Genomic DNA, 12040 nt, shown 5'->3' with positions numbered 1-12040 from the left:
TGTCACCTGCCACACCAGAGACAAAACATTGGACTTATTGTATGCTAACACCAAGGAGGCATACAGCTCATCACCTCTCCCTCCCCTGGGGGGCTCAGATCACAACCTGGTTCATCTTCAGCCTGTGTATAAACCTCTGGTACACAGAGAACCAGTTGTTAAACACACAGTAAGGAAATGGTCGGCAGAGACTGAAGAGGCCCTGAGGGACTGTTTCCGTTCCACTGTGTGGGACAACCTCTGCACCAGGCTGCAGGAGACTTGGGGTGGGTGAATGACCTCAATAAATATTTTAATAGGTTTGATCAACCACCCACCCCTCCCCCCAGGATCGTCCCCCCTGCTGCAATCTCCCTCATCTTCAGGCACTGCCTGTCTTTCATATCAGGACTTCACACCCCAGCTCCCAGCCATCACACCCACCCCCGGCTTCTGTGGACTCCAACATACACCCCCCCCCCCCCAAAATCCCCTCTCTCCATCTCAGCACTTCAAGTGAGGAATGAGCTTCGCAAGATCAAGGTGCGGAAGGCTGCAGGTCCAGATGGCATCAGCTCCAGGCTCCTGAGGTGCTGCGCAGATGAACTGTGTGGCATCCTAGGATATCAGTTCAACCTGAGCCTGTCACTGGGGAAAGTACCACAGCTGTGGAAGACCTCCTGTGTGGTACCGGTACCAAAGACCTCCCATCCCAAGGACCTCAGCAGCTACAGGCCGGTAGCCCTGACATCACATCTGATGAAGACCCCGAGAGGTTGGTTCTAAACCATCTGCGCCCCCTGGTGAGGTCTTCATTGGATCCGCTGCAGTTTGCTTACCAGCCTGGCATCGGGGTGGAGGACGCCATCATCTACCTCCTGCACCGAGCTCTGACTCACCTGGAGAAGCCTGGAAGCACTGTGAGGATCATGTTCTTTGATGTCTCCAGTGCTTTCAACACCATCCAGCCACGACTCCTGAGAGACAAGCTGGAGCTATCGGGAGTGGACCACCACATGTCCCAGTGGATACTGGACTACCTCACAGAACGTCCACAGTATGTGAGGTCACAGGGCTGTGTCGCTGGTCTGCAGTACGGGGGCCCCACAGGGAACTGTGCTGGCACCGTTCCTCTTCACCCTCTACACTGCAGACTTCTCCATCAACTCCCCACGCTGCCACCTACAGAAGTTCTCTGACGACTCTGCCATAGTCGGCCTCATCACAGGTGAGGACGGCTCAGAGTACAGACAGTGGACTCTGGACTTTGTTGACTGTTTTTTTACAGTGTTGTATGTTGGAGCAGCAGTTTATCGGCAGCTGAGAGGAAGAGGTTGGATAAACTCATCAGGAAGGCCAGCTCTGTTCTGGGATGCACCCTGGACCCAGTGCAGGTGGTGGGAGACAGAAGGACTCTGGCCAAAATAACATCTCTGATGGACAGAGTCTCCCAGCCCATGCATGTAAATGTTGCTGAACTGCAGAGCTCCTTCAGTGACAGACTGCTGCATCCTCGATGCATGAAGGAGCGTTTCCGCAGGTCCTTCCTCCCTGCAGCTGTCAGACTGTACAATCAACACTGCTCCCAACAAACATAGATGTTTACATCTGTGCTGTAACTTGCACTATTTTATCAACCGATTCACACTATAACCAGGGTTTGCCTCTTATCTGTATTTAATTTTATTTAATTTAATAACTGTACAGTACTCTGTTTTTGGGAACCATTGTCCTTGATGTAAATATGTAAAAATTGTGTGTTTCTGTTCTGTGTCTTGTGTACTGTTTGTTTGTATATGTGTCTTTCTTGCTGCTGTTACACCCAAATTTCCCCTTGTGGGACAATTAAAGGACTATTCTATTCTATTCTATTCTATCGATTCTATCGATTCTTCAACTTCAACGAGGGGATGTAGCTCAGTGGTAGAGCGCGTGCTTCGCATGTATGAGGTCCTGGGTTCAATCCCCAGCATCTCCAGCTTTTATACCATCAGGATTTGATCAAAGTTCAGAGATGATCATTACTGAACAAACAACCATGAGGTCAAAAACTTAAAAAAAACACATCTCCTTAAATTACCACAGAAACCCGCCAGACCAAAAACCTTTAATGGTCTATAAAAATGTGGGGAAAGAATCTGCGTAGCACTATAATCACAAGAAAAGTCTAACAGACTCAGACGGCAATAAATCAACACAAAATGTCCACAAGACCCAAGAAAAGCAGCGAGGTGTGCTTTGCATGTGTGAGGTCCTGCGTTCAAATGCCAGCAGCTCCAGGTTTTATGCTTCTGAAGTTGATCGACATTTTCACCTGAGGTTAAAATGACATGTGACAAGGTTTATAGCACTAAACACGATAAGTCCTAAATCTTTCTGGCTTTCAGGAAACTATTAGGAAAAGTAAGACAAAAAATGTTCACAAGACTCAAGGACCATCACGTCTACGCTGTGCGTTTGTGAGGTGATTCATGAAATTTTGGTTACTATTAGCAAATTGCGTTTGTGTGCTGAGAGACACTTTCAAAGATATCTACACTGTACAAATAACCACGCAGTCAAAATGTCCGTCACATAAATGTCAACAACATACATGTGACAATTACAAAGAGACTCCTGATGTCAGCAAGACATTTGTTCGGCAACCTCACACATGACCTCGCACGACAGGTTGAGGTAAGGTCTCAGAGTGATTTCACTCATAACCTTTGGTGATGACCAACTCCTGTTTCCACACCTTGGCTCGTGTGATAATGCACATTCGACCTCCTTCAGGAACAACCCTCACTAGGGTTTAAATACCCAGGACTCTTTACCAAATTGTTTTAAGACTGAAAAAGCCTCTTAAGAAGTGAAACATCTTTACAAAACTTCATGAAGTCCAGTTACTTTCCCCCCCAAAGCTGCTGAGAGTTGCCTTGAACTTGGTTGCCTGACCAAGTTTTATACCATCAAGCTTCTGGAGCTTCTTGATTTTTCTTGATCAAAGTTCAGAGATATCAATACTAAACAAATAACCCAGCTGTGTGACGGGGATGTAGCTCAGTGGTAGAGCGTGTGCTTCGCATGTATGATGTCCTGGGTTCAATCCCCAGCGTCTCCAGGTTTGATATCACATTTATATTACATCAACTTCCAATATATTGAACCTTTGTAAAGCTGCCATCAGTTTGCTCCTGCAAGCTTTGAAAACAGATGCTTTTCCACACACACACACACACCTGTTGAGTTCCCAGCCCTGCACACTAACAGAAACAAACATCAGCTCAACTCAAACACACTCTCACAGCAGCTCTTTCGTCTCTTCTTTGAGTGACCAATGACAGCTACATGCACACGCCCATGCTCAGCCTCAGATGTTGAATATTTTATCAAAATGGTCACATGGTTTCAGCTCTGAATGATTAAACAAGGCCATCTCCTCTCGTCACATATCCACCAGCTCTGCATTGGACGGAGGAATCTGCCTCAGGAGGGAAACTGAACAGCAAGTGAGTGTGTTACCTGTGTGCTCTGGCGTGCACGTTCAGACTGCATGATTTGTGTTTTTATCAGTTTTTAAGCCTCAGACTGTCTCTTTGCTCTTTTGAACCTAGGCTGTTTTTGTAGGGCTGATTTCAGTTTAGGTGTTGACTGAACTTGTATGTTTGAGTATGAAGCTCTAAAACAGATGAGAGCTTTCGATGTGTAGGTGTAGAAGTTCGCCTGTGCATGATTAAGTTTTAGACTCCATGTTCGAACCTTTCCATCATGAAACAGGATCCTCCTTGGACATCATTAAAGTTTCAGAGAGGGAGTCTCGCTCTAGTGAGTGAGGAGAACTGCTGATGGTATCCCAGCTTCATTAGCATGGAACGATTTTAAAACAAACCAGCAGGACCAGAGGCTTCAAAGTTTCAAATGGCTGTGAACGTTTCTTTTGGAAAGCTTGAATACAGAAATGATTAGACACTAAGTGACTACTATGATACTCAAAATAAGAGATTTAAAGTAACTGCTAAGAGATTCAAAACAACAACAACAACAACAAATACCACCCGAGGAACTTCTTAACCACAAAGAGACTCCAAGCCATCACAAAAAGAAACAAATGACCAGAAATGCACTCAGAATCACTGCACAGAGACTTGTTTAAACTACTTTCGTCTACTCCCTTGTCATAACAGGGCACTGTAGTGGCTAACTCTGTGTCTTTGTTTTGGCAGAGTTTATATGCAGATGCCCTTCCTTATGTTACCCTACAGGGGGTAGAATCAAACAAGCAATCTTTCGCTTCGTCAAATGACCACAGACAGACTAAAAAATGACTCAAAGAATCAAAAAAGAGTCAAACTGCTGTCAACAGACTTAAATGATCGTAAAGAGCCTCAAAGAAAACTGAAATGAACACAATCAAGAGATCCAATCATGTTATATATCAAACCCTCCACTGTAATTCATGAAGTGCTGCAGTCTGTTCCTTTTCTTTTCACAGAGTTTCTGCGCCCTCTTTAGACTTCTGTTTCATGGAGACTCATGATGATGTGAAAGTATGAGACAGTGACAGGAGGAAGGTGGAAGGAGTGCACAACTCACCAACATTAACAGGTATTAACCAGGTATTAACCATGGCGGCGTGGCTTGGTCGGGTATCACTGGGGGATGCCTGGTACAACATGTACTCTCGCTTGCTGAGGACCAAACCTGTGGGCTCCATGGCCCACAGCTCAGACGACCTCACCGAGCTCGCAGAGGGGTCGGCGGTCGGGCTGGCCAAAGTCCTCACCACTGTGGACCTGGTCTCCCTCGGTGTGGGAAGCTGTGTTGGCACAGGGATGTATGTCGTTGCGGGGCTGGTTGCTAATGCGATGGCTGGGCCTGGGGTCATTCTGTCCTTCATAATTGCAGCGGTGGCGTCCATACTGTCAGGTAAGCAAAAGTTTTTAAGCATTCTAACCAACCAAACAAAAGATTTAGAACAATCTGGCCACATGTGTGTCTTTTGCGTGAAGGTGTGTGCTACGCAGAGTTCGGTGTGCGGGTCCCCAAAACGACCGGTTCGGCGTACACCTACAGTTATGTGACTGTTGGAGAATTTGTGGCGTTCTTCATTGGCTGGAACCTGATCCTGGAGTACCTGATCGGCACAGCGGCAGGGGCTTCAGCTCTCAGCAACATGTTCGACTCGCTGGCCAATCACAGCATCAGTGACTTCATGATAACACACCTGGGCACGGTCAGAGGCCTTGGTCAGTGCCTCCAAAACTGCTTTTGTGATTTGTTTACCATTTGCAGTTTATTTACTTATCTGTTAGAGAGGATAAACAGTTATGTCAAAGAAATTCCAGATTTACCTCTAAGCTAATTTATGTTATGTTGAATAATAAAAATAATAGTTAATACCTGATGCTTAAACTCTTTGTCCTTCTGTCTCAGGTAAAGGCGAGGACACGTATCTTGACGTTCTGGCCTTGTTCATTGCCCTGGTGGTCACTGCTGTAATCGCTCTTGGAGTGCGTAACACTGTGGGCTTCAACAATGTCCTGAATGTGGTCAACCTGGTGGTCTGGGTCTTCATGATTATCGCTGGACTCTTCTTCATCTCTAGCAGCAACTGGGAGGGTGGCAAGTTCCTCCCGTATGGCTGGTCGGGGGTGAGAAACTGTTTTGCTAAAGGGGCTCTATCAACTAATTTCCAGCTTCCAATCAAGAGGTTACATTTTTTTTGGAAGATGGGTGCCTTTCTCTGAATGTGCTTCTGTACCTGTCAAAATGGAGTTCTTTCTCCCCAGTGTCACCAATTGCTTGGTCACAGGAAACTGTATGATTGCTGGGATTCCCTGTCAAATATTATTTCCTATATAAAGCATCTTGAGATGACTGTGTTGTGAATTCATGCAAATTTAAATTGAATTTTATAAATAGATTGAAAAGTGAAAGTTAAAGAGTCAACTTTTGTGCAATTACAAAGGCTTAAATTCATCTTGCATGAGTTAGCTTAGCGTTAGCTTTACCCACTGAGCAAATATCTGTTGATCTGAGGTCTGAGGGATTTTTAAACTGCTCAGATCTAAAGTTTGGGTTTAGAGATCACCTAGTCATTTTTTCAGAAAAGCAAAAGCATCAAACCAAACAAACGAGCAGTTCAAGACTTGTACATTTTGATCAGTTGTAAAGGGGACATGCACTGAGGATTTTCTGCACTGAGGTTGATTTCTGTTCCCAAAAAGCTAACCCACAGACGCTATGACATCAGAAAGATAAAAGAAAGGAAAAAAAAAAACAGTCAGAAGCCTGAACCCTTTACTGAGTAGAATTCATTATTTTAAACAATTATCCATGTTTAATATGGGAATCTAGCATCAGAACAGCATAATCTTTATATTACAGAGAACAAACAAAAGCAGAATAGGTCCACTTTTTTAAGATGTAAACTATGAGATCTTTTAGTAACCCGTTCTTTCTGTTCAGGTGATGCAAGGTGCAGCGACCTGTTTTTACGCCTTCATTGGCTTCGACATCATTGCAACGACAGGAGAGGAGGCCAAAAACCCCAACACCTCCATCCCTTACGCCATCACTGTCTCGCTGGTCACCTGCCTCACTGCCTATGTGTCGGTCTGTACAGAGTCCAGCATGTTTTTTTTTAACTCAGCCAAATTAATTTCCCCATCAGATTATTTCTTCTGCCTTTTTAGTCCTGATATGTTCAAGCCTGATGTCAGTTGTGATAAAACTACACAGTGTAATGCAGCGCATATGTGTGCTGGGGATGTAGCTCAGTGGTAGAGCGTGTGCTTTGCATGTATGAGGTCCTGGGTTCAATCCCCAGCATCTCCAGTTTTTACTTCTGTCTCTAGGCAATCAAGCTTCTGGACTTGACTACGGCAGACATGTGTCAAGGCTTTATGGCACCAAATGTGTGAGAAGTCCTGAATCTTTGGGTGCTTCATCATCAAAAAACTATTAGGATAACTAAGATACAAATAAATACTAAATCACAGAGGACCCTTAAATTACTACAAAAACCTACCAGACCAAAACCTTCTGATGAGCCATAAAAATGTGTGAAACAGATGAAGTCTGTTTTCCCAACAAGGGGATGTAGCTCAGTGGTAGAGCGTGTGCTTCGCATGTGTGCGGTCCTGGGTTCAATCCCCAGCATCTCCAAGTTTTATGCCATCAAGCTTTTGAGCTCTCACGTCTTGCACATGCATAGGGAAGTTTTTCATTTCCTTAAGGTCAGTCTATAATTTGCTTTTGTGAGGTGAGCTCTAATGATCACAAATACACTTAATATAGGTAGAAGAGATTAGGACAACAAAATAAGACTCAAAACACAGAGACGTAAGTGGCCACAAAGAGGCTCAAAATGACTACAAGATGCATATCAGAACTATAAGAGAGTCAAGCATCAGTAAATAGACTCATGAAGTCCCAAATGTTTTGGTGGTTAGGAAATATAAGGTAACTAGAAAAAAACAAACCCAATATACTTAGAAAATGATCTTGATGCATGCGCAAAAATCCAGGTAAGGAAATCCAGAAAGTGTATTCTGTTCATGTGGACGTAGAGTTTTCAGCGGGACAAACATTTCATCCAAGTGACTTCTTCAGTCTCTGCTGACGGCAGATTTCCCCAACTTATAAACAGCATATCTGCATAATGACCAAAACTAGCACCACTGACTAACAATGAGGCCTGAGGTCAGTTTCATTAACATTAAAATGCAAATTATCATGACCATTGATGAATGGCCATGAGTACCATCCAGAGAGAGCTGGGGAATGGCTCAGTCACAGCATTGTAAGATGGTGAAAAAGTGTCCTAAGAACCCCTCCTTGATTCAGACATTCAAAATGTCCATGAGATAAAATGATCAAAAATACACTTAATATAACTACAAGCAACTTATGACAACAAAGACAAAATAAAACGCAGAGACACAAGTGGCCACAAAGAGACTCAGACATCAGATGCACATTAGATTACCACCAAAAACCTACCAGACCAGAGCTTCTGATGGGCTATAAAATTGTTAGGATCACATCCACGAGGGCATGTAGAGCGTGTGCTTTGCATGTGTGAGGTCCTGGGTTCAATCCCCAGCATCTCCAGAGTTTTTCTCGATGTCCAGGCCATCAAGCTTCCAGACAGGACTGCAGCGTACATTGATTCGGTTAATGGAAAGAATCAACCTTTTGGGATTTTCCTCATCATCCCAGATGGTTGATCATAGGTCAGTCTATACATCGCATGCATCAAGACGACCACATAAAGATTCCAAATCACCACAAAACCTTCAAAATAACCACTGACATCCTCAAAAGAGTGACCTCTATCTTTTGGATGTAGAAATTATGTGTTGGGTGGCCTCAGTCGGTGACATGATATGGTGAGGCAATTTTTCAGGGGTGAGGTTGTTCTTAGTGAAAAGTTCAGTGGAGAATCTGATTAAGGCTACGTCCACACTAATGCATTTTTGTTTGAAAGCGCATCGTTTTCTCTCCGTTTTGGCTGAAAACGCTCTCGAAAACGCTCACGAAAACGCTCACGAAAACGCATACATGTGAAAACGGTGCTTTTGCGTCATAGTGTGGACAGGAAAACTGAGACTTTTTTTTAAAAAAATGACACATTTTAGTAATGTGATGCAGTCAAGTGACCAATTAAACAAAGATAGCGGAGGGCATTATACAGCAGTTGTTTTGTTTGACAGCCCTATCAAAGATTAATATCAGTCTGTACATGCTCCACAGAGCTTTTCTTCAAATTCTTTCATTCTCACTCGCTTTTGCAACTTTGTACTTTTGTGTTACTCGCAGCAACAACTCCACCTCATTGTTAGTCCATTTAAAAAAACTCGGTGCTTTTCCTCGACATTCTGCCGCGACGTTTCAAAGAGCTGGAAAGTAAATCCACGGCAGACAGAAATGAGGCAGGTCGAATCTTCTTGCGTTTCATGCATGCGCAGTACTGGAACGTGAGCGTTTTCATCCGTTTCAATGTGGACGCACAACTCTGTGAAAACGACTGAAAACGACAGTGTGGACGCGGAGCGTTTTCAGACGAAAACACAGTTTTCAAATCTATCCAGGCTAGTGTGGACGTAGCCTAAGTCCTTGAAAAAGTGGTTTCACCCTAAACCTCTGATGATGACCCACACCTTTTCCACACCTTGGCTCATGTGATAAGGCACATGATTAATAGTGGGTCAACGACCTCCTTAAGGGACAATCTCACTAGGGTTTAAATGCCCAGGACTCTTCACCATTTTGTTTTAGAACTGAGAAAGCCTCTTGGATGAGAGGTGACGCATCTTTACAAAACTTCATGAAGTACAGTGGCTTTATTTTCCCCAAAGCTCCTTATACTACCATGATCTAGATGACTGACCTATGACCTACACTGATAGTGTCATCTAGCAACACTTAGGCGATGCACATTTAAGGGGATGTAGCTCAGTGGTAGAGCGCAAGCTTTGCATGTATGATGTCCTGGGTTCAATCCCCACCATGACCGGCTTTTATACCATCAAGCTTCTGAACTTCAACATTCATGCATTCTCAATCATCCAGGTAAGTAAATCTCCAAAAGATGAGTCTGTTCATCTGGACGTAATGTTTTCAGTGGGAGAAACGTTTTGTCACTCGTCCAAGTGACCAGCCCACCGAAGGAACAATGGGCTGGGAGGTCATGGGTTTCAGTCATTATGCAAATTGTAAAAAAAAGTACTGCTGGTATTTACAATAAGAGTGCAATGACAAGACTCAGAGATCTGACCCTGTGGTATGTGTATTTCCACGAGTTTGTATTTGTGAAATGATTCGATTGCAAATGTTCCAAATGTCACAGACACTGTTGAGAGAGTTGGTACAGTGACTCTAACAGCCACATCTCCTGATTTAAGACTTAACAGTATCAACCAGTTGAAAGATATACTGTAAGAATATCTGCATTACATGTGACCTCTTAATCACCTTTATCTAAGTGTTCATTCCTGATAAAACGGTGATCGTAATAATAGATATACGATAATAGAGTCTCTCACACCTCTGCATTTTTTTATTTAACAGGTGAGTGTGATCCTAACTCTCATGGTTCCCTATAACCTGATCGACGTCTCGGCTCCTCTCATGGAGATGTTTGCTGTGCATGGCTTCATGTGGGGGAAGTACACTGTGGCTGTGGGCTCTATAGCTGGACTCACCGTCTCTCTGCTTGGCTCCCTGTTTCCGATGCCCAGGGTCATCTATGCTATGGCACGGGACGGACTGCTGTTCAGGTGAGGAGGTACATGAAAACACACAGTCAGCTTAAGGAGTTTTAATAAGATATGTTTTTGTGTCTGTGTTTTAAGGTTTCTGTCTCACGTGACTGCACTCACACACACTCCCACGGTGGCGTGTGTGGTGTCGGGGAGCCTGGCGGCCGTCCTCGCTCTGCTGGTGAGCCTCAGGGACCTGATTGAGATGATGTCCATTGGCACCCTGCTGGCTTACACTCTGGTCAGTGTGTGCGTGCTGCTACTTCGCTATCAGCCTGACGAACAGACCGACACACATCAGTTTGACTCTGAAGTTCAGGACATGGACGGCCTGAAGCACGAAGATGCCAAAGACGATCAGATCTTGAGCGAGAATGACGGGTCATCTTCTTACCACACCGGCAGGACGGAGGGGGAGGGAGATGACTCTGATTTTCATACAGGCCACCCCTCACTGCTGAAAAGGCTTCTGGGAGGTCATTACTACACCCTGCGGCTGCGTTTGGGAATGCCTGATGCATCAGTTCGACCAACCCCAGCCACCGGCCGCATAGTGACCAGATGCACTCTCTCCCTCTTCTTCATGTCCTTCCTCCTCTGGTCTACCATAATATTTGGGGTTGAGCAGGGCACAGGTGCTGGGGCAGTGATTTCTGGGCTGATGGCAACAATGATAGCAGGGTCATTAGCGAAGCTTTTGATTATGATCATACAGCAACCAGAGAGCACCAGGAGCCTGCCCTACATGGCACCATGTGTCCCCTTTGTCCCTGCAGCAGCCATATTGGTCAACAGTTACCTCATGCTTAAACTGTCTCCACTCACCTGGGCAAGGTTCACCATCTGGTGCCTCATAGGTGAGCTGAAACAATCTTGATAATAGAGTATTGTAGATTTGAAATGAGCATTAATCAGTAATTCAATGACAATCAGTTTATTTAAATATCGAGTTATATATTAAAAGGAGAAAACACCAGTTCTGCAATTGGCTGCTCGGTCAGATAGGTGATAAAGCAGTCATTTTGTTATCTGGTTGCTTGGTTGGCTGGTTAGTTGAATGACCTGTTGACTGATAGGTAAGTTGTTTGGTTGGCTGCTTGACTACTTGCTTGGTTTATTAGTTGCTTGGTTGGCTAGCTTTTTGATTCGCTGGTTGGGTATTTTGGTTGCTCTGATGCTTGGTACAAACTTTTTTAAGATGCAATAAGCCCAACAAAGGAGAGAGAAAATGCTTTACATGTGAGGTGTGTATCCAGGATTTTGTAAGAGCTCCATTTTTGTGACAAATATTCTCTTCATATGGAATTCATAAAGGTTGACAATCCTACACAAACTGATCTCTGTACCTACTGACCCACCCTCTACTGCATATCCATCCTCAGGTCTGTTGATCTACATTTGTTATGGAGTGTGGCACAGCACGCTGGAGCTGAATGCTCGGGAGCAGCAGGCACATGCCAGTTCCTACCAGCGCTATGACGACCACTTGGATGACACCTTCTCCCCCGGTGACGACCTTTACACCCAGGAGCAGGACGAGAGACCGTATCAGGGGTGGTCTGCACCCGAGGAGAGAGGATACCACTACCAGCAGGGAAATCAACACGAGATCCAATACGAGGACCAAGAGAGCGGAGAGCAGGAGCAGAGCCAGTATGAAGATAATGGGGACCAGTATGGATACCAGTCTGGAGCAGGAGGCCAGTATATGGAGACAGGCAGTAGGTCCAAGGGAAGGACCAATTATGGGTTTAATGATGAAGAGGAGAACTGAGTAATATGAAAGAGTGAATAAAATGTACGTATGAGGCAAT

General features: G+C 44.6%; 1 protein-coding gene and 4 non-coding genes across 5 annotated transcripts; all 5 read left to right on the top strand.

Annotated features, from left to right (window-relative positions):
* Window positions 1–1885: 1885 nt before the first annotated feature.
* On the top strand, window positions 1886–1957 carry trnaa-cgc (transfer RNA alanine (anticodon CGC)). The gene has a single exon. It is a non-coding gene; the product is annotated as a tRNA-Ala (tRNA).
* Window positions 1958–3010: 1053 nt separating this feature from the next.
* On the top strand, window positions 3011–3082 carry trnaa-cgc (transfer RNA alanine (anticodon CGC)). The gene has a single exon. It is a non-coding gene; the product is annotated as a tRNA-Ala (tRNA).
* A 1504-nt stretch (window positions 3083–4586) lies between these two features.
* LOC146380795 (putative cationic amino acid transporter) lies at window positions 4587–12000 on the top strand. The gene is made up of 7 exons (XM_084940030.1): window positions 4587–4887; window positions 4971–5207; window positions 5395–5612; window positions 6430–6576; window positions 10036–10244; window positions 10320–11083; window positions 11609–12000. Exons 1-7 carry the CDS (start codon window positions 4587–4589, stop codon window positions 11998–12000), a joined length of 2268 nt encoding a protein of 755 aa, XP_084796156.1.
* On the top strand, window positions 6727–6798 carry trnaa-ugc (transfer RNA alanine (anticodon UGC)). Its single transcript has one exon. It is a non-coding gene; the product is annotated as a tRNA-Ala (tRNA).
* trnaa-cgc (transfer RNA alanine (anticodon CGC)) lies at window positions 7057–7128 on the top strand. Its single transcript has one exon. It is a non-coding gene; the product is annotated as a tRNA-Ala (tRNA).
* Window positions 12001–12040: the final 40 nt, after the last annotated feature.

The sequence above is a fragment of the Perissodus microlepis genome, chromosome 9 (genome assembly GCF_051167445.1).
Source record: "Perissodus microlepis isolate ML-2025 ecotype Zambia chromosome 9, ASM5116744v1, whole genome shotgun sequence".
NCBI classification, from domain to species: domain Eukaryota; kingdom Metazoa; phylum Chordata; class Actinopteri; order Cichliformes; family Cichlidae; genus Perissodus; species Perissodus microlepis.
Note: the sequence above shows the minus strand (reverse complement) of the source record. Positions and strands in the feature narration are given on the sequence as shown.

Excerpts from the sequence above, each read along its gene's own strand:
- LOC146380795 (XM_084940030.1), top strand. The coding sequence starts at position 4,587 with ATGGCGGCGTGGCTTGGTCGGGTATCACTGGGGGATGCCTGGTACAAC. Across the intron at positions 10,245-10,319 it reads CGGGACGGACTGCTGTTCAG|GTTTCTGTCTCACGTGACTG; the intron begins GTGAGGAGGTAC and ends CTGTGTTTTAAG. Across the intron at positions 11,084-11,608 it reads CACCATCTGGTGCCTCATAG|GTCTGTTGATCTACATTTGT; the intron begins GTGAGCTGAAAC and ends ATCCATCCTCAG.